The sequence below is a fragment of the Hyperoodon ampullatus genome, assembly GCF_949752795.1.
Source record: "Hyperoodon ampullatus genome assembly, chromosome: X".
NCBI classification, from domain to species: Eukaryota; Metazoa; Chordata; class Mammalia; order Artiodactyla; family Ziphiidae; genus Hyperoodon; species Hyperoodon ampullatus.
In genome coordinates this window covers 88693330-88714171 of record NC_136913.1, presented here as the reverse complement: position 1 = coordinate 88714171, position 20842 = coordinate 88693330, and the positions used below count along the sequence as shown (strand labels likewise).

The window sequence follows — 20842 nt, the reverse complement described above, 5'->3', positions numbered from 1 at the left end:
GAGAAGTTTCTTTAGCATTTGTTGTAGAGCTGGTTTCATGGTGCTGAATTCTCTTAGCTTTTGCTTGTCTGTAAAGCTTTTGATTTCTCTGTCGAATCTGAATGAGATCCTTGCTGGGTAGAGTAATCTTGGTTGTAGGTTCTTCCCTTTCATCACTTTAAATATATCATGCCACTCCCTTCTGGCATGTAGAGTTTCTGCTGAGAAATCAGCTGTTAACCTTATTGGAGTTCCCTTGTTTTTTATTAGTCATTTTTCCCTTGTTGCTTTCAATAATTTTTCTTTGTCTTTAATTTTTGTTGATTTGATTACTATGTGTCTTGGCATGTTTCTCCTTGGGTTTATCCTGCCTGGGACTCTCTGCACTTCCTGGACTTGGGTGGCTATTTCCTTTCCCATGTTAGGGAAGTTTTCGACTATAATCTCTTCAAATATTTTCTCAGGTCCTTTCTCTCTCTCTTCTCCTTCTGGTACTCCTATAATGTGAATGTTGTTGCATTTAATGTAGTCCCAGAGGTCTCTTAGGCCGTCTTCATTTCTTTCCATTCTTTTTTCTTTATTCTGTTCCGTGGCAGTGAATTCCACCATTCTGTCTTCCAGGTCAGTTATCCATTCTTCTGCCTCAGTTATTTGGCTATTGATTCCTTCTAGTGTATTTTTCATTTCAGTTATTCTATTTTTCATCTTTGTTTGTTTGCTCTTTAATTCTTCTAGGTCTTTGTTAAGCATTTCTTGTGTCTTCTGGATCTTTGCTTCCATTCTTTTTCCGAGGTCCTGGGTCATCTTCACTATCATTATTCTGAATTCTTTTTCTGGAAGGTTGACTATCTCCACTTCGTTTAGTTGTTTTTCTGGGGTTTTATCTTGTTCCTTCATCTGGTACAAAGTCCTCTTCCTTTTCATTTTGCCTATCTTTCTGTGAATGTTGTTTTCCTTCCATGAGCTGCAGGATTGTAGTTCTTCTTGCTTCTACTATCTGTATTCTGGTGGATGAGGCTATCTAAGAGGCTTGTTCAAGTTTCCTGATGGGAGGGACTGGTGCTGGATGTAGTTGGGTGTTGCTCTGGTTGGCAGAGCTCAGTAAAACTTTAATCCACTTGTCTGCTGATGGGGGGGTTGTGTTCCCTCCCTGTTGGTTGTTTGGCCTGAGGTGACCAAGCACTGGAGCCTACCCGGCTCTTTGGTGGAGCTAATGGTGGACTCTTGGAGGGCTCACACCAAGGAGTACTTCCAAGAACTTCCTCTGCCAGTGTCCTTGTCCCCATGGTGAGCCACAGCCATGCCCCACCTCTGTAGGAGACCCTCCAACACTAGCAGGTAGGTCTGGTTCAGTCTCCTATGGGGTCACTGCTCCTTCCCCTGGGTCCCGATGCACACACTACTTTGAGTGTGTCCTCCAAGAGTGGAGTCTCTGTTTCCCCCAGTCCTGTCAAAGTCCTGCAATCAAATCCCACTAGCCTTCAAAGTCTGATTCTCTAGGAATTCCTCCTTGCATTGCCAGACCACTAGGTTGGGAGGCCTGACATGGGGCTGAGAACCTTCACTCCATTGGGTGGACTTCTGTGGTATAAGTGTTCTCCAGTTTGTGAGTCACCCACCCAGCCATTATGGGATTTGATTTTATTGTGATTGCACCCCTCCTACCATCTCATTGTGGCTTCTCCTTTGTCTTTGGATGTGGGGTATCTTTTTTGGTGAGTTCCAGTGTCTTCCTGTGGATGATTGTTCAGCAGTTAGTTGTGATTCCAGTGCTCTTGCAAGAGGGAGGGAGTGCACATCCTTCTACTCCGCCATCTTGAACCAATCCCTGTACATATCTTTTGGATGGACATTTATTTTCATTTCTGTTGGACAATGAGAAGCCTGAGCACCACAGCAAAGAGTAACCCACACTCACCGCAACTAGAGAAAGTCCACATGCAGCAATGAAGACCCGACACAGCCATAAATAAATAAATAAATAAATAAATTTATTTTTAAAATAGAGGACATTAGGAATGAAGTATTATAAGATTTGGACTTGTGTTAGGTGATTTTTGAAAAGGGTTCATGTTGCTCCATGTTGAGTGCTGTCAGGAAGTGGGAGTAATTCTATGAATGGATATATTAATAAATTTTGTCTGAAATGAGAGAACAATAGAGCAATACTAAAGCTATAATTGGTAAAGAAGCATCAATCACTCACATTCACCATCAGAAGAGGGTGTTTGGTCATTTTTGTAGTTTTCTTGGTCTTTTCTCCCCCAGCATTAATGAGATACAATTGACATAACATTGTGTAAGTTTAAGGTTCACAGCATAAAAACTTGATATATGAACATATTGTGAAATGATTACCACAGTAAGGTTAGTTAACACGTACATCAGTCTCACAGTTACCATTCTTTGTATGTGGCAAGAATATTTAAAATATATTACCTTAGCAACTTCCAGCTATAGAGCACAGTATTGTTAACTATAGTCACCATGCTGCACATCAGATGTCCAGAACTTATTAATCTTATAAACGAAGTTTGTAACCTTCGATCACCATCACCCATTTCCCCCACCTCCAGCCCCTGGCAACCACCAGTCTACTCTCTGTTTCTACATATTTGTTTTTTTAGATTTTGAATATAAGTGAGATCATACAATATTTGTCTTTCTCTGAGTTATTTCACTTAACATAATTCCCTCAATGTTCATCCATGTTGTTGCAAATAGCAGGAATTCCTTCTTTCTCTTGGCTGAATAATGTTACACTATATATATGTATATATGGCATTTTCTTTATCCATTCATTTATTGATGGACACTTAGCTTCTCTGAACTACACGCTCCGATTGCTGTCTGTGGAAAAACTCTGCATTTACATTGCAGAACTGACCTGTCCCCAGTATCTCCCTCAAAAGTGGAAGAGTGAATTTTATGTGAGTATTCGGATAAGATATTTGAAAACTTCAGCGTCTTAAGTCCACTGTGTGATGCTACAGACTATGAAACATTGTGAGCTCGCAGTCTTTGGTCCTCTTTCACATGAAACATGTGTCTGGAGATTGTAAAGGTGGTGGAGTTACTAGATGCTTAGTGGTAATCAAACCAGTAGAGTATGTCTGAGACTTCTCACGTGAAATGAAGTTTAAGGTGAGATCTGAGCCTTAAGGAGGCTTTAGCCAGCAGAAGAGGAGAGGGTGGAGACTAGCCAGATATAACAGGAAGGAAATACCCTGTAACCTGGTTCATCCCTTTGGGAAATCCAGAGTGGCAATCCCTTACCCAGGAGTTTGTCACACTGGGAAAAACTTTGTGAAACCTAACAGGACAGTTGTAGAAAGTACCTGAACCCCTTCTGCCCTCCTTGCTCCCACCTCAGGCCTTTACTAACCACCAGCCCTCTAAGAGGAGTCCTATATTATTACTATGAATTCTATTTGTGAAATCATAGAGAAGGAGGAAGTCATTAGGTAAAGCAATTTGAGCATGATTTTATTTTACATGTTCTTCCACCACTCGCAATGCAAGGTAACTTTTAATAAATTTTTCTTTCTTTCTTTTTTTTTTAACTGATAGTAAGATCGAGGTTTCATTTCTTTTTGTTTTAACATCTTTATTGGAATATAATTGCTTTACCATGGTATGTTAGTTTCTGCTTTATAACAAAGTGAATCAGCTACACATATACATCTGTTCCCATATCTCTTCCCTCTTGCATCTCCCTCCCTCCCACCCTCCCTATCCCACCCTTCTAGGTGGTCACAAAGCACCGAGAGAGATTTTTCTTTCCCTTTCCCAAATAACATTTTTCACTTGAGAAAATTCAGAAATTGGAAGTCTATGCCACCTGGTGAGCATATCTGGAATGGCAGCTTGGATATCACATAGCAAGAAGCCTTGGAAGGAAGAAGGGAGCAAGGTGCCCGTTGGACAGAAATATCTGAAAGATATTGTGGGAAATGAAGCATTAAGGGTGAGTCAGAACCCAGGTACATTAAATCTATTGGCAAGAATTTTTCTTCAGCCCCTTCCTCCCAATCGTGATAGGAAACATATATGTGTGATTGAGAGACAAGGGTAATGTGAAAAAATATATAGATTTCTATATATACAGTTAAGCCACATATGTACATATTATTTTTGCAATGAAATTCCCAACCGGGTATATATCATAATGTTATAAAATTGTACATCAGCTATTTTTCTGATTTCAAATTAATATTTTTATTTCAAAAGCTAATGAAGTGCAGGAATGTGTATTTACTAGAAAAAAGATTTTTCTATATTTTTTCATCTTGTTACATAGCAAGATGTACATCCTTGCTAATTTAGATTATATTCCCCAGATATATTTCTCTGTGAATAGTACTATATAAGTACGTGTACATAAACATATATATTCTTTGAAATTTTGCTCAATACACACACACACACACACACACACATATATACACTGTTCTTCATATGTTACATATAAATTTATGTATTTATATATGTATATGTAAATATATGTACACACATACATATATGCATATATAGTTGTTTAATCTTCATATGTTTGTAATGCATATTTCTTATTTAAATTATTTCAATAGACTTTGAATGACACACTTTTACTAATCACATTTATTTATATAATAGAATATTAAACATTTGCTTTTAAAATATTTTTCCTGGGCTTCCCTGGTGGCACAGTGGTTGAGAGTCCGCCTGCCGATGCAGGGGACACGGGTTCGTGCCCCGGTCCGGGAAGATTCCACATGCCGCGGAGCGGCTGGGCCCGTGAGCCATGGCCGCTGAGCCTGCGCATCCGGAGCCTGTGCTCTGCAACGGGAGAGGCCACAACAGTGAGAGGCCCACGTGCCGCAAAAAAAAATAATAATAATATTTTTTCCTATAGTTCACATGCCTTTATATGTGAGATTTTTATTAGGGATAGACAAGAATTTTTTTCTAACTTCACCTAAATTTCTCTAATAAGTTTGTAACAGAGTTAAAAGCTTTTTTTGGGTCACTTATGTAGTTTTATTTTAACATCTTTATTGGAATATAATTGCTTTACAATGGTGTGTTACTTTCTGCTTTATAACAAAGTGAATCAGCTATACATATACATATGTTGCCATATCTCTTCCCTCTTGCATCTCCCTCCCTCCCATCCTCCCTATCCCACCCTTCTAGGTGGTCACAAAGCACCAAGCTGATCTCCCTGTTCTATATGGCTGCTACCCACTACCTATTTTACATTTCGTAGTGTATAAATGTGCCTGCCACTCTCTCACTTCGTCCCAGCTTACCCTTACCCTTCCCATGTCCTCATTGTCCACTCTCTATGTCTGCGTCTTTATTCCTGTTTTACCTGTAGGTTCTTCAGAACCTTTTTCCTTTTTTTTAGATTCCACATATATGAGTTAGCATACAGTTTTTGTTGTTCTCTTTCTAACTTACTTCACTCTGTAAGACAGATTCTAGGTCCATCCACCTCATTACAAATAACTCAATTTCGTTTCTTATTATGGCTGAGTAATATTCCATTGTATATATGTGCCACATCTTTTTTTTTAACATCTTTATTAGAGTATAATTGCTTTACAATGATGTGTTAGTTTCTGCTTTACAACAAAGTGAATAAGTTGTACGTATACATATGTCCCCATATCTCTTCTCTTTTGCGTCTCCCTCCCTCCCACACTCCCCATCTCACCCCTCTAGGTGGTCACCAGGCACCGAGCTGATCTCCCTGTGCTATGCGGCTGCTTCCCACTAGCTATCTATTTTACGTTTGGTAGTGTATATATGTCCATGCAACTCTCTCACTTTGCCCCAGCTTACCCTTCCCCCTCCCCATATCCTCAAGTCCATTCTCTAACAGGTCTGTGTCCTTATTCCTGTCTTACACCTAGGTTCTTCAGGAACTTTTTAAAAATTTTCTTAGATTCCATATATACGTGTTAGCATACGGTATTTGTTTTTCTCTTTCCAACTTACTTCACTCTGTATGACAGAATCTAGGTCCATCCACCTCACTACAAACAACTCAATTTCTTTTCTTTTTATGGCTGAGTTATATTCCATTGTATATATGTGCCACATCTTCTTTATCCATTCATCTGTCGGTGGACACTTAGGTTGCTTCTGTGTCCTGGCTATTGTAAATAGAGCTGCAATGAACATTGTGGTACATGACTCTTTTTGAATTATGGTTTTGTCAGGATATATGCCCAGTAGTGGGATTGCTGAGTCATATGGTAGTTCTATTTGTAGTTTTTTAAGGAACATCCATATTGTTCTCCATAGTGGCTGTATCAATTTACATTCCCACCAACAGTTCAAGAGGGTTCCCTTTCATCCACACACTCTCCAGCATTTATTGTTTGTAGATTTTTGATGATGGCCATTCTGACTGTTGTGAGGTGATACCACATTGTAGTTTTGATTTGCATTTCTCTAATGATTAATGATGTTGAGCATCCTTTCATGTGTTTATTGGCAATCTGTCTATCTTCTTTGGAGAAATGTCTGTCTAGCAGACCCCAATTTTGAAAGAAGTTCTACTATGCGTAAAATGCTATCAAACAACAGTGCATAGAAATCGTTTCTGCAAAGGAGAGTCCATCGATGCAGCACACTTCACTGTTGTCTCATTTTAAGAAACTGCCACAGCCACCCCAACCTGCAACAACCACCACCCTAATCAGTCAGCAGCCATCAAAACTGACACAAGACCCTCCAACAGCAAAAAGATTACGGCTCACTGAAGCTTCAGATGATTGGCAGCAACTTTCAGCAATAAAGTATTTTTTAATTAAGGTATGTACACTGTTTTCTAGACTTAATGCTATTGTACACTTAATAGTCTACAGTATAGTGTAACCATAACTTTTATAAGAAATGGAAAACCAGAGCACTTGTTTGACTCACTTTATTGCAATATTTGCTATATTGCCGTGGTCTGCAACCAAGTTCACCATATTTCCAAAGTATACCCGTATCTATAATTGCGGTAAGGCTGAGTGAATCAGTAGGAAGAGTAAAGGCCGGGTTCAGAAGACATGGGTTCCAGTCTGGAATCAGCCAATGAGTAGGAGCATGATATGGGGCAGTGTGGGACATTAAGGTCCCACACCTCAGGTTCCCCATCCCGGGAGTGAGGATTCTCCCCCTCATAGGGTCCTTGTCAGGATTTATTGAAATCACAAGACAGTGAAGGTCACAAAAGTGCCTTAGTCTCAGCCAGGCCTGAAATCTGAGGCTCGGTTTCCTTATCAGTAAAGAATGAGTCACAATATGGAGTTTGTAGTTATGTCAGAAGGATTAAATGTTATGTGTAGATTAAAAGATAAGCCAGTGTCCTATTATGCACATAATTAATGAGAATATAAAAATGATGATAAATTATCACGGGTTAATGGAGCGTTTTGCTTCCTTCCTTAATATTTCTTTTACTATTTTCCAAATTCATCTAAATGTTTTGAAATATATTTAAGAGTATTCCACGCAGCAAGTTATTCAAAAACTTTCAAACCTGGAATTTTACCTCTGGAAGGTTCATTTGGTCTTTGCCATGCACAACTATGCCTGCTAAAAATCACAGACTCTCGTTTTAGTACTCTCATGGGCTCTTGTAGAGGAATGAACATCAATCCACAGCCTCCTCAGCTTCTCTGAACTACACGCTCCGATTGATGTCTGTGGAAGAACTCTGCATTTCCGTTGCTGAACTGACCTGTGTCCCCAGCATCCCTCTCAAAAGTGGCAGAGAGAATCTGAGGCAACTCTCAGACAAGATATTTGAAAATTTCAATGTCTTAAGTCCACTGTGTGATGCCACAGCCTATGAAACATTATGAGCTCACAGTCGTTGGTCCCCTTTCACATGAAACATGTGTCTGGAGATGGTAAAGCTGGTGGAGTTACTAAATGCCTAGTGGTAATCACACCAGTAGGATATGTCTGAGACTTCTCACGTGAAGTGAAGTTTAAGGTGAGATCTGAGCCTAAGGAGGCTTTAGCCAGCAGAAGAGGAGAGGGTGGAGACTAGCCAGATATAACAGGAAGGAAATACCCTGTAACCTGGTTCATCCCTTTGGAAAATCCAGAGTGGCAATCCCTTACCCAGAAGTCCGTCACACTGGGAAAAACTTTGTGAAACCTAACAGGACAGTTGTAGAAAGTACCTGAACCCCTTCTGCCCTTGCTCCCACCTCAGGCCTTTACTGACCACCAGCTCTCTAAGAGGAGTCCTATATTATTACTATGATTTCTATCTGTGAAACCATAGAGAAGAAGAAAGTCGTTAAGTAAAGCAATTTGATTATGATTTTATTTTATGTATCCTTCCACCACTCACCATGCAAAGCAACTTTTAATAATTTTTTCTTTCCTCTTCCCAAATTTTCCACTGGAGGAAATTCAGAAATTGGAGGTCCATGATAACTGGTGAACATATTGTCAACCAAGAAATGCAGAAGGCTGCAAATAAGAAAAAGAGTTTCTACTTAGGGTCTTATGAATTATAATTTGGGAGGCACTGATTTGAGTAGCAACTCAAATGTGCTCACAGGGAAACAAAAATGGCAAGAGTTTATAAAGGTGACATATAAAGACATTCCAGAGAAGTTACATAGGTTATCTTTACGGCACTATGACTGGTGCTGGCAGGCATTCAGTCACTTGAGGCACCAGGTTTGTTGCCATGCTCTGGTCTCCAGGGAATAACGAAAACAAGTTCCAGTCGGTCTCAGGTTGGCCGGGTCAAAGGTTTATTTTGCATTTGGGGGTAGAAATATGTTAAGTCCTATTTCCTTACTAGCCTCCTGGCTCCATTTCCAATCCCTTTGACATAAGTAACCACATTTTGTTGTCCATGGTCCACATGTCTAGAATTGCAGCTTAGACATCACTCAGCAGGAATCTTTGGAAGGATGGAGGGAGCAAGGTCTCATTCAGAGTGACGTTTCTGGAAGATTTTGTGGCAAATGAAGCATTAAGGGTAGCCCACGTACATTAAAACTAGTGGCAAAAACATTTCTTCTGCCTCTCCCTCCCAACTATGACGGGCAACCTATATGTGTGTAATTGAGAGACAAAAGTAATGTGAAAAAGCATATAGATTTAGAAATATACCATTAATCTACACAACTATTATTTTTGTAGTGAAATTCCCAACCAGGTATATACTACTATGCTATAAAATTTTACATCAGTTATTTTTCTGATTTCAAATTGCTATCTTTATAAACTAATGAAGTGCAAGAATGTGTATTAGAGAAAATTTTTTCTATATTTTTTTCATCTTGTTACATAGCAAGATGTACATCCTTGATAGTTTAGTTTATATTCCCCAGATATATTTCTCTGTGTACAGTACTATATAAACAGGTTTACATGACGTATATATTCTTCCAAATTTTGCTCACAGTATGTATACACTTTTCCTCGTTATGTATGTTTATGTATATGTGCATATGTAAATATATGTACACACATACATTTATAATTGTTTTTGTACTTCTTTAATCTTTATATGTTTGTGATGTATAGATCTTATTTAAATTTTTTCAATAGACTTTGAAAGACACTCTTACTAATCAGATTTATTTATGTACGAGAATATTAAACATTTGCCTATAAAATATTTTTCCTATAATTTGCATTCCTTTCTATGTGGCATTTTTGTTTGGGATTGACAAGGTTTTCTTTTTCTAACTAACTTCCCTTCAATTTCTCAAGTAAGTTTGTAACAGTTAAAAGGTTTTTTGGGTCACATATGCAGTTTTGAATTTTCCTGGTGTCAATGCCACGCAGATAGGGTACTCAAACACCCTCTCACCCATGTCTTGGTCTTGGAAGTTCATGATGGAGATAAAATCCACTCCCTTAAGCCTGGAGTGCCACAGGGATTGAGCTGTCTGGGGGCAGGTGTGCTGGGCATGTGGGGCCCAGGTAGAAGCAGAGGAAAGTTAACTTCCATGGAGGGGAGAAAATGATCCCCTCCATGGGATCCCCTCCATGGGAGGGAGAGGCAGAAGAAATGTTTTGGCCACTAGTTTTAATGTACGTGGGCTACCCTTAATGCTTCATTTGCCACAAAATCTTCATTTGCCACAAGATGATGACTTACAGAATTATTTTAGGCCAGAAGCACTTTACATGGTATCTCCTATAAGCAAACACATGTTCAAGTATTTTCCTCATTCTTCATCAATGTAGATTTTGGTCTAAAGCCCGTTTCCATTGTGCCCTGAATCCCTCAAGGCTTTGAATCTAGAATTCCCAGTGGACTAGAATTCCCAGTGAACTAGTATTTGATGCTACCCTATGTATTTCTCATTTTCTTTTCTGTCATAGCTGCATTATTTTAAAGTAAAAAAATCCATGAAAATTAAAGCAATTTCTGTACTGTCTAAAGAAAAAAACTAAAAGACTGGAAAGTTGGGAGACAACATTTCAAACATTATTACAGATTTTGTACTCATGTGCAAGAACCAAAAGGATTTCTGTTAATCAGTAGAGAAAGGGACAAAAGATAATTGCAAATAATTCGCCTAAGAAACAAAATGCTTCTCCAATAACCTCTGGAAAGATGACAAACCATTAACTGAGGAAATGAAAATCTGAGATGTCATAATAAGTGAAAAAATGAATTTGCATAAAATTACTTATGTAATTGCAAAATGTAAAAAGAATATGTATAGAGCTCCATAACTACACAAATGCTTTAAGTTAGGTATTCACATCAACTAAAGAGAAACACATCTGGAAAATGTGCACCAATCCTCTTACATTGGGTATTTGTGAGTCAGGGTGAGGGGATCATGTAGATGGAAGGTGCAGAATGATTTTATTTTCTAAGTATACATTTTTAATGTTTAATATTTTGTGATTAGGCTAATTTGTTGAGAGGAACACTTGAAAATATCTAATAAGCAACTAACAAAAAAAGTTCACATATATTTACCATGTTATCAAAGAGTTCACATGACACTATTTCATAAAAAATAAAAAATTTCAATTATTGACTTGACAGTTTATCTGTGTGGTGTGTGCATTTCTGTCTTACACTTCTTTTACCCCCAAATGTCCACACACTTATGTGCAGAGTTTTCTTCACCTCTCTCAGTGGCTGGACTTTTCTCACAGCATTGAGATCCAGGAAGGGATTGTAGACATGGGGTGGAAAATTCCAGAAAGTAGTGGAAAATTCCAGAAATGTCCAACTAATGCACTGGAGCCCAATCTCCTCTCTCCTTCCCTCTGCCTTGAAACCTCTCTGGTCTGGAACTTTCAGAGCTACAATTCCGGCTCTGACCACTAGGGGCATCTATCTACATTGAGGACATTTTTTTTTTTTTAAAGGAAAATACATGATTTGTTTTCTTTTACTGTCATTACAGGGACCCACAAAACTCTGATTGCTATTTCGTTTATAGTTTTCAGGTCTGTTCTTTGTTGTTTGGTTTTTGGATTTTTTTTGTTATTTGGCATTATCTCTCTGAGGTGGGCTGAGGTTAATTCCAGCCATTTGACTATTTTCAGAAAATTCTGTTACTTTGTACAAACTAACTTAAGACAATCTGCCACACTACAGCAATAACTTGGTAAATCTATGCTTGGAGAAGTCATCTTCCATTCCGTGGAGCTCAATTTCAGTCTCTGTTTCCCCAGGTAGCATCTGAATGACCCTAGACAAGCTCCAGCACCTCAGTAAGCCTCAGCAACCTTGGAAAGTTGGTGATTCTGATATCAGAGTCCCTTGTGAGGAATTCATGAAAGAATAGAGGCAATATAGCAAGTACAGAGCGTGGCGTACAGCTAGCACACAGAGTTCTCTGGGTTTGCCGTACGAAGGAACACAATGTAGTGTAGCTGAACCAGAGTCTGGCATACAGAGCTCCCTGTGTTTGTAACCAGAAGTACCAAGGTCCCCTAAGCCTCCTGATTCCAGATGCCCTCCTCTGCAAGGGTGGTACAGTTGGAAAGAGTTCCCTGGGTGTTAGGCTGGTAGCAAACTCAGGGGGCAGTAATTACAGGAAGTGAAGTCTCCTCTGGCCCCCAGGGCTGTCCTCCTCTATGCCCTAGGGGAAGGGACTTCCTGTTAGGACTCCATCTTGTTTGTGTGGCTCTGACAAAGTGGTTTGGGGCTTGCACTCTCCTTCTTCGGCAGCCCTTCCTGATATTCTCCAAACTTCCAGCTCCAGACCCACAGATTCTCTTCACGAGCAGCCTGTGAGGAGGGGGGTGACAGATCACTGCCTTCAGGCCACCCCATGGGTGAGTTGGTCAGCATGAGACCTTGTCCTCAGATCCCCACAGGGCAGGAGGGGTTCTGGGTTCCCTCCCTAACCCCAACCCACAGGACCCGCAACCAGCTGACCCCCCTTTAGAGAAGGCATGCAGAGGGCTCAGGCTCACTATTTCCCACTCTCTTGAGGAAATGGGCCAAGTGAGCTCTGACACACCCATCCTGATTCCATGTGGAAAACCTCTTCTCTTATGGAAATGGCCATGGCTGAGGTGAATTATTTCCCCTGGCTAAGGAAAAGGCAAAAGTCATGTGATCTTCTCAGATCTAGGGTTTGGAGAGTAGGGAGGGTCACCTAGGTGGGGCGAGGGATTGTGTAAACTAATATTCCTTGGATTTATACGAGGTGGGGGAGGGGCAGAAAACCCACCATTACCACTGAATATTACATTAACTAGTCAGGGTAAATTGTATTAGTCCATCGAAGCTTACTGAGGCTTGCTTTGTTGCCCAGCATATGATCTTCTCTGGAATGTTCGATGAGTAGTTCTTATGTGCATTGTTCTATGTCAATTAAATATATTTGTTAAGTAACATTTTGAAACCTTCTCCCTCTAGCTGAGTTTTTGTCTGCCATTTGGTGCATCACTCAGTGAACTATGTTAAAATTTCCCACTGTGACTGTAAATTTGTCCATGCTCTATTTCTGTTAGATTTTGCTTTGCATATTTTGGCTCTATTTTAGGACATGCATACAAATTTAGAATTTTATATTAATATCTCCTTATTGCATTGAACCTGTTATCACAAAGAAATCTCCTTCTTTCTCTAGTGATGCTTTTTTCTTTAAAGTGTACCTTTTCTTTTACTAATAGGGTAATACCAGCTTTCTGTAGGTTACTGTGGAAAAGGTATACATTTTGCCATTTTTTAAATTTTCAGATATTCTAGACGATTAAAAGTTGCATGTGTCTCTTTTCAGGAGCATTTGATGGAAAGTTTCTTGTCCAGTCTGATAATAGCTGTCTTTCTATTTGGAATATTAATCTGAAATTTTTAATGCAAAAGTAGATGTAATTTGGTTTATATATACTATCTTGCTGTATATTTAATTTTGTCTCTTCTAAGTTCTTTTTCCTTTCCTTTCCTTTGAAATGATTAACATTTTATAACTATTAAATTGTTACCTCATGTGGCTAGATAAACATTCTTTTGCCATTCTTGTAGTGCTTAACTTTCAGATTACAATGTACATTTTTGCCCTTTCAGTCTAGTGTTAGTTAATTAGTTCTTTAAAACTCCTCAGACAATTAGGGGACCTTGAGACACTTTGATTCCATATACCCTCCAAATTTATTGTCATGCATTTTCATTGTCTATATATTTAAATCCCCAGAAGCAATTACTATCATTGTGTTATATAGTCAACACTCATTTAAATTTGCCTACATATTCACAAATGTCATTAGTCTTTCTTTCCTGTATCTATGTGCCTCCACCTGGGAGGATATTTCTTCTGCCCAAAGAAGAGCCTGTAACATTTCTTTGAGTCTGAGTCTTCTGATCACATATTTTCCAAGTTTTTGTTACATGATGATGAAATGAATGCATATTTTAGGACTGTTTGTCCTTAAAGCATACTTTTTCTCCTATTACAATAATACTGTTACACTGAGTTGATATCTTGTTACTTTTGGAAACTTCTCAACAAAGATCTCTTCAAACAACACTTCTCCACTGTTCCCTCCCCTTCTTTCCGGGACTCACATTAACCATGTGTTAGCTATGTTCACTGCATCACCTTTAATTATCTCCCCCTCGCTTTTTGTATTCTCCATGTTATGTCTCTCCAGGCTCCATTCTGGATCTTTTCATCGGCCTTATCATTCATATCTCTAATTCTTCCGTCAGGCCGGGAGGTCACCTTTGACCCTTGAACCATCACACCAGGGTAGATTTCAGGGTAGGTTTTATTGTGCCCCTAGAGCCGAGCAGAGAAGAGAGAGTTAGAGGTGAAAAGCCACTTGTCCCAGGTCACATAACCTGAACCAAGCAGAGCAGGGACTAACATCACAGACTAAACCCTGGGTCCAGACCCTTTCCTCTGTGCTTGTTTTCTTCTTGGCTGTGAACGCTCCCCACCTCTCATTTCCTGAGAAGTGGAACCACAGTGAAGTTTCTAAGCCTTTTTTAGCACTGTGATACATTTCTCTTTAGATTATAAAGTCAGTGATATTTCTTCATTAGCCATGAGAAATTTCCCAGGAATTTTTCTGGTACTGGGCCCATTGATGTGTTGTTCTCAATTTCAGAGAACATTGATCAAGTGAACACTTTACAAAGAAAAGCAAGATGCAGGGGTATCTACCGAAGGAGACAGAGCTCTTGGTCTCAACAGGCCACATCCCAGCAGCAGCAAGATAGAGAATCACTACGAAGTGATGCTCACGTGGACATCCAAGCAAGATAGTAAGTGACGAGGCAGCATGGCTGACAAGTATCAACCAGTGAAAAACAAAACCTTGTAGTTAAATATGTCATTTTTCTCTCTAACCTGGAAGAGTGAGGAATGATGGGATCAGGTTAATGGTTGAGCAATCTTTATTGTAGCTCTGCTATCATTGGGGAAAATGTAGAGAGGACTTCCCAAGACTATAGGGACCACTTTCTTCTCTCCACTTCCCCACAGTGCTCCCTATGCCATTCCATCCTGTCATCGGAGAGGCAATTTTCAGGAACAAGACGAAACCCATGTTAACAAGGAGACAGAGCAAAAGCCTCCAGAGAGAAGAATGGAGAGAAACAGGCAGGATGAGACCTTGGGGAGCTGGTTCAAGATCAGAGTGAGTGTGCTGGCTAAATGGACCTAACATGTAGAAGAAGATGACAGAGAGAGTCATGTTGGGCGCATGTAGAGATGCTGGGACTTTTCTCTCGTGGCAGTGGAGCTGGTAATCTGTCTTGTTATTACTAGGAGTTAACTTCCTAGATCATGTGAGGGCAGGTTCAGAGAAGCAATATAAAGTGAGCAGACTGACTGCAGGGAGCATGGGAGATGCTGTTTAAAAGCAAAGGAGGAAAGTACTGCCAAGGAGATGGAGCAACTCCACACCAGAAGACGCAGTTTGGCTCAAGCTGAGTGTGGGAGGAGGTTGAGTCTCTGGGGTCCTCGTCAGAGGGGCAGGCCAGGTCTGCCTTAGGTAGGATCTCTTAGAACTTTATAAAAGTAAGTATGTGTGAAAGATATGAAGTCGATTATTTCAGGAAAAGTATTTAAATGGAAAGAAAGAATATATAGGAAGTCCATGTCTGGTGTAAAAGTTAGCAATAACAGATATTGTCCTATCTTAAGAAATTACCTAAAGCCTGAAAAAAGGTCCTAAAGCAAGACACAGCTGGGTCTTATCTTAACCTTGGATTCCATTGTATCACTTTTCTTTCCCCAATTATTTCTTTGCCTCCTAGATTCCCTTCGGTATTAAATATGATGAGAAGTGGCTGCTGAATTTGATTCACAAGCAATGCAGTGTCCCCTTCACCCCAGTCGAAGTAAGAGAGGACATTGAGGCCGATGAGAGGAAACGGGGTAGATGGCAGGCCCAGATGAGAAATGGCTCTGGTCTCATATTATGCTTCTCTTGTCACTCTCCCTACAGTTTCACTATGAGAAAATGCAGGCCCAGTTCTTCGTTCAGAATGCCAACATTGCCTTCGCACTGAAGAATGTCAATGGCAAGATTTACAATGAGGCTAATGAAAGGGTGTGTGTCAAGGGCATGAGCAGGGCTAGCTGGGAGTAAGAGGGCAGGGCAGGGGCATGGTCTTGCTTGATCCCAGGGCTCAGATTTCCTGGAGCTTACCCAGCCCCTCTTGTGTTCTCAACAGATATCTATCTTTGTTGATCCCTGTGATGCACCCCACTCTGTGCTGAAGGAGCTGAGGTCAGAAAAGGTGGAGCAGATAAAGGTAATGCAGACTCAACACAACCTGTGCACTCACAGCCAGACCCACCTATTGCCCCCGATCACCACCTCAGACTCAGAGCCCCTGAACCCCATCCCTAACTCAGCAGCTGCCCGTGAAGGAACGATATGATGCCTCCCAGCAATCTCGTGACATCCAGAGAGTCTGCACTGACCCTGGTATGGCTACAGCAGCAGTTGTAGAGCAGGTGAGAGCAGAGGGGTCTAGCTGGGAAGGATACTCAGGAATGGTAACTCGGGGAGGGGTTGGTGCTGGAGCTGTACCAGCCAGGAGCCTCTCAGCCCCCGATTCCCTCCTCCTGGCTTCCTGGAGACTTGATGACCCGTGATACTGGAATGGCGCGAAACCCTAGAAATGGCATGGCTGCCTCCCTGCAGATCCATCCATGGAATATGCCCAAGATGAGGACCTTAGACCCAATGTTGGGGCTGGTGGTGATGGTGGGAGAGATTAGGTAGAAGAGGCAGATTGGTCTCAGGTATCCCCTGCTGGGGTCCTCACTCTAACTCTTTCCTCATCATAGCTTTTGGCCTTGGACCTGAGCGATAAGAAACCCTACCAGATGCACGGCCTGTCCAACACTATGCCGAGTGCTTCCAACACCAAGAACTGGAACCTCTCCAACACTGAGGTGAGGTGTGGTACCCAGATCCGTCTTTGAAGGGAAAGTGGGAAGGCTCATGTGATGGTGACAGAGGAAGGGAAATGGATTTGTAGGAAAAGGAAGGGACTAGGGGTGCACGGCCATCCTGGCTCTGTTTCTCTGGCCCATGTGGTTCCTCCTCATAATCACAGGGGAAGCCTGCAGGGGAGATGGACAAGGGTGAGCGGCTGGAGCCAGAAGGGATGTGTGCAGAGAGAAACCCCCTGTGCACCACCTTCCCTGATAAGTCAACCAACATAAGGTCAGATGTATCCTCTGTTACCCGCTGGCAGCCTGAGCTACTCCCGAAAGTGCCCGTTTGCAAGGGGCAGCTGACGTGGACCTCAGGGAGGACTACAGACCCTATGCTCTCCTCTCTGCATCACAAAGTGGACAGAGTTTCAACCACAAACCATATGGGCCCACAGCCCAACATGTGCATATTTTACATTCTTACCTGCTGTGTCTGAGCCATTCTGGGGCAGGTGAAAAGCTGCAAAAGGGATGCCATTTCACATTTCCTCTCTCTTCTTCCCTGACCCCAACCACGGGAGAGCTTCTTTCCCTTCCCTTTGTTTTCTCTCTCTCTCTTGTCTCTATGCCTGTATGTCTCTGTCATCTCACCCCTCGTACCTTCACTCCCTTTCTGTCTTCATCCCCTCCATCTCCCTCCCTGAGACCCACCTCACTCACCTCAGTGCCCCAGCATGCTGGGCCACCCATGGGGGGAGTCCAGATCTTGGTCCAGGTCTTGGCAGAGTGCAGGACCCTAAGTGAGGTGGCAGAGCCTCGAGCACACACCTCATTCCCTCTTCTCCCCACAGCCTTCAGCCGGGCCCTGGAGGAAGGAAGGGAGGGGAAGGAAGCCCTGCAGCATGGGTTTGAAATGCTGGTCATGGTGGCACTGGAGAAGGGAGTCCGCGCATTCTGCAGGGAGCTACCCAGGGAAAGGAGAGGAAGGGAGGGAGGGAGGCGGGGAGGGAGGCAGGGCATGATCTCCCTCTGTGGCAGTCGATGGGGGACGTGTTCAGGGCCCTGGAAGGCTGTGACACTGGGGTGTGGGTGTACTTGCTCCTATGAGGAAGAGGGTCACCTCCACAGTTTCGCTGACTTTTCTGTTTTGTCTTGATTTTGGCAGCTCCATCCTGGAATTGTTCCCCAAGTTACTAACCTTGGTAAGTGTATTCCTTGTTCACAGACTCCTCTAACTGGCACTGACGGCACCCACAAACTACTCTGCATCCCATTAGGTCTTGCCAGAGTTACAGTTCTGAAACTGACCCTTAAACGTCCTGGGCGGAGGGGGATGGTACAGCCCCTGTGGGAACCTGACAGAGGCTCTGGATCTTCTTCAACCACGTTCTTCACAGGCTTTGGGGAACCCACGGTGATGATCCAAACTGTAGTCCTGCCCATGGAATTTCCAGGGCCCTTTCACCCCTGACCTCTGGCCTTCACCCTCTCTTGGGCCCATCCTTTTCCCTGATCATCCAACACCACCTCCTGGTCTGCACTGCTGACATCCTCTTCTCTTCCCCAGGATGACCAGGAGACATCCCCACAGGCTAAGTGTGGTATTGAAGCCTGCAAGCGCTTACCAACCTGCAAGGTGAGGACGGAGGATCAAGCTGGGTTTTAAGTGGTGCCTGAGAAGGGGGTGTTAGCCCTGGTCCTGAGGACTGTTTTGATTCCAGGGAAGCTACTTTGGATCTGATGAGGTGAAGAGCCAAGTCCTGCAATTCCTGACGCTGTAAGTACCTCTGGGAAGCTGAGCAAGGGGAGGAGGGCTAGGACAGGTGAGGCCACCTAAACACAGGTCTGCTCAGGGGAGTTTTCAAGTCTCATTTGAGGTGCAGACCACGGAGGGTGACTGTCCTCATTGCCCCCCCTTAGGAACTACTTGATCCATGACTACGGAGACCGACACGTTCTCGCAGGGGCTTATCACGAGGAGGCCTGCTTCTCCCTGACCATTCCCTTCCACCCCGAGGACCCAGCCCCGTGAGTATCACAGCACAGGCTCTGCTCCTGGGCCGTGTGGCTCCCCAGCAGACACAGGCCAGCTCCTGCAAACCCCCACCACCCACTGTTGCTCTTTGTCTCCTAGAAGCAGCTTGTGCGAGTACTTCAAGGACAGCAGGAATATGAAGAAGCTCAAGGACCCCCGTGAGTGTGCGATGGGAAGACTGGGTGGGAAAGGGCGGTGAAGGGGTCAATCATAGGGCCCAGGGCGTGGCAGCCCCTGACCTTCGCTCGCTTGCCCTCCCTTCACAGACCTGCGGGTTCAGCTGCTGAAGCACACAAAACGTGTCATTGTGCACACGCTCTGTGGGTTGCCCAAGACTCAGCATGACTTCAGCTCCTTCGTGGTGGACATTTGGTTCCAGACGGTGAGTGCCTGCTTCCTCCCTCGGGCGGGCCCAGGAAACCGCAGGTGGGTAGGAGGTGGAGGTGGGGACTGGGCACCTGGGCTCTTCCCTTTCAGGAAACGATGCTCTGCTTCTCTGTCAGCGGGGTGTTCAAGGAAGGTGAGTGTGTGTAGACCCCCACCGCAGATGCCCCATTGCTGCCTCCCCTGGCCAGGCTCACTCCCAGAACCACCCAGCTTCCCGGACCCCTTCCCTCCCCTTCTGTTCCCTCCCCACCCCTCCCCTCCCCTCCCCTCCCCTCCCTTCCCCTCCCCTCCCCTCCACACCCCTCTCCTCCCCTCCCCTCCCCCACTGTGTTCTCCAGCCCTCAGGCTTCCCACAGACAATCCAGGTCTGGCTGTGTCCATGTCTGTCTGCCCTGCACACCCTGGGCGTTGGGGACACAGGCTGTGGAGTTTGGTGCCTCTCATCCCAGATCCTTACTGTGAGAACTTGGGCCGCTATTGAACCTCTCAGTTTCCTCATTTGCACAATGGGGTAGTAGTATCCATGTCTTGGGCGGCTGTGAAGAATGCATCCCGTGAACTTGTGTAGTGGTTGTCAGGGGCCGTGTTGTCATTGGGCGCAGACTGCTTCTATAGTTGCCCTCCCCATTCCCGACACCCTGGCCCCCATGAACAACTACCCTCTCAGCATGAGTGTCCAGTCACACCCTGAGTGGGGACCGCCATGTGAGCGTGTACAGCATGTGCAGCTCTCAGGGGTACTGTTGTTTGTTTGCTGTTGAAGTGGAAGGAAGTTGTCAGGGCTGTGTGCGTGCCTTCACCCGGACCTTCATCACTACCCTTACCAGATACTGCAGGTGAGAGCCCTGTCGTGGGTGGGAATGCCCATCCCCGCCTGGGCTCAGGGGCGTGGGAATGTGGTGGCACAGACCTTAGGTTTACTCGGTATTGTGGAAAGCTAACAGGGAGATCCCAGGAGCAGTCTAGCCTAGTGGTTAAGAAGAGTATGGGCTCTGGAATCGGCCCTTTCGTTCACTCCTTCCCCAACACTCACTTGCTGTGTGACCTTGGTCAAGTCACATGACCTCTGTGTGACTCAGTGTCTTCTTCCGAGAATGGGGATCAGAGCGTCCAGCCCTTGGGCTGTGGTAAAGGGTAAATGTGAAATTGCCTGTGAGTTGGGGATAAACCTATAAATCGAGTGAAGGTGGTAGACAGTCTCTCCAAAGGTGGGCTCTGTGGGGAGGGGCAGAGGTACCAGTCAAGGGACTTGGGAGACAGACACAGGAGGGACATGGAAGGAATCTGGTTGCTGAGTGCCAGTGGGAGCAGAGTCAGTATTGGGGGTGAGGGTGTCCATCCATCAGTTGTCTGAGGGCCCATTTTTCCTTCAGTCTGTGCATCATGAATGACGAGCTGTTTGTGAGGGATGCCAACCCAGTGAGACCCAGAGGTGTTCTGCATCCCAGTGCCTACACCCACCTCCAGCTCCAGGCACACCCTCTCCCAGCAGCAGCAGGACATCATGCAGGCAGCCTCCACCCCATCTGAGATGAACCTCTAGTGGTCTCAGAAGTGAGTGCTGGGTTTGCATGGGGACAGGAGGGAGCTGGGACGAGTAGAG

General features: G+C 43.6%; 1 protein-coding gene across 1 annotated transcript; it reads left to right on the top strand.

The window, feature by feature from the left end:
• Positions 1 to 3838: 3838 nt before the first annotated feature.
• On the top strand, positions 3839 to 20079 carry LOC307069756 (nuclear RNA export factor 3-like; the record flags this gene model as incomplete). The annotated part of the gene is made up of 19 exons (XM_079728081.1): positions 3839 to 3946; positions 6625 to 6783; positions 12055 to 12246; positions 14129 to 14180; positions 14530 to 14686; positions 14907 to 15060; positions 15683 to 15766; positions 15874 to 15978; positions 16103 to 16183; positions 16725 to 16832; positions 16997 to 17106; positions 17983 to 18019; positions 18385 to 18453; positions 18539 to 18594; positions 18738 to 18845; positions 18952 to 19010; positions 19119 to 19234; positions 19330 to 19372; positions 20003 to 20079. 19 exons carry the CDS (start codon positions 3839 to 3841, stop codon positions 20077 to 20079), a joined length of 1875 nt encoding a protein of 624 aa, XP_079584207.1.
• Between the last annotated feature and the right edge of the window lie 763 nt (positions 20080 to 20842).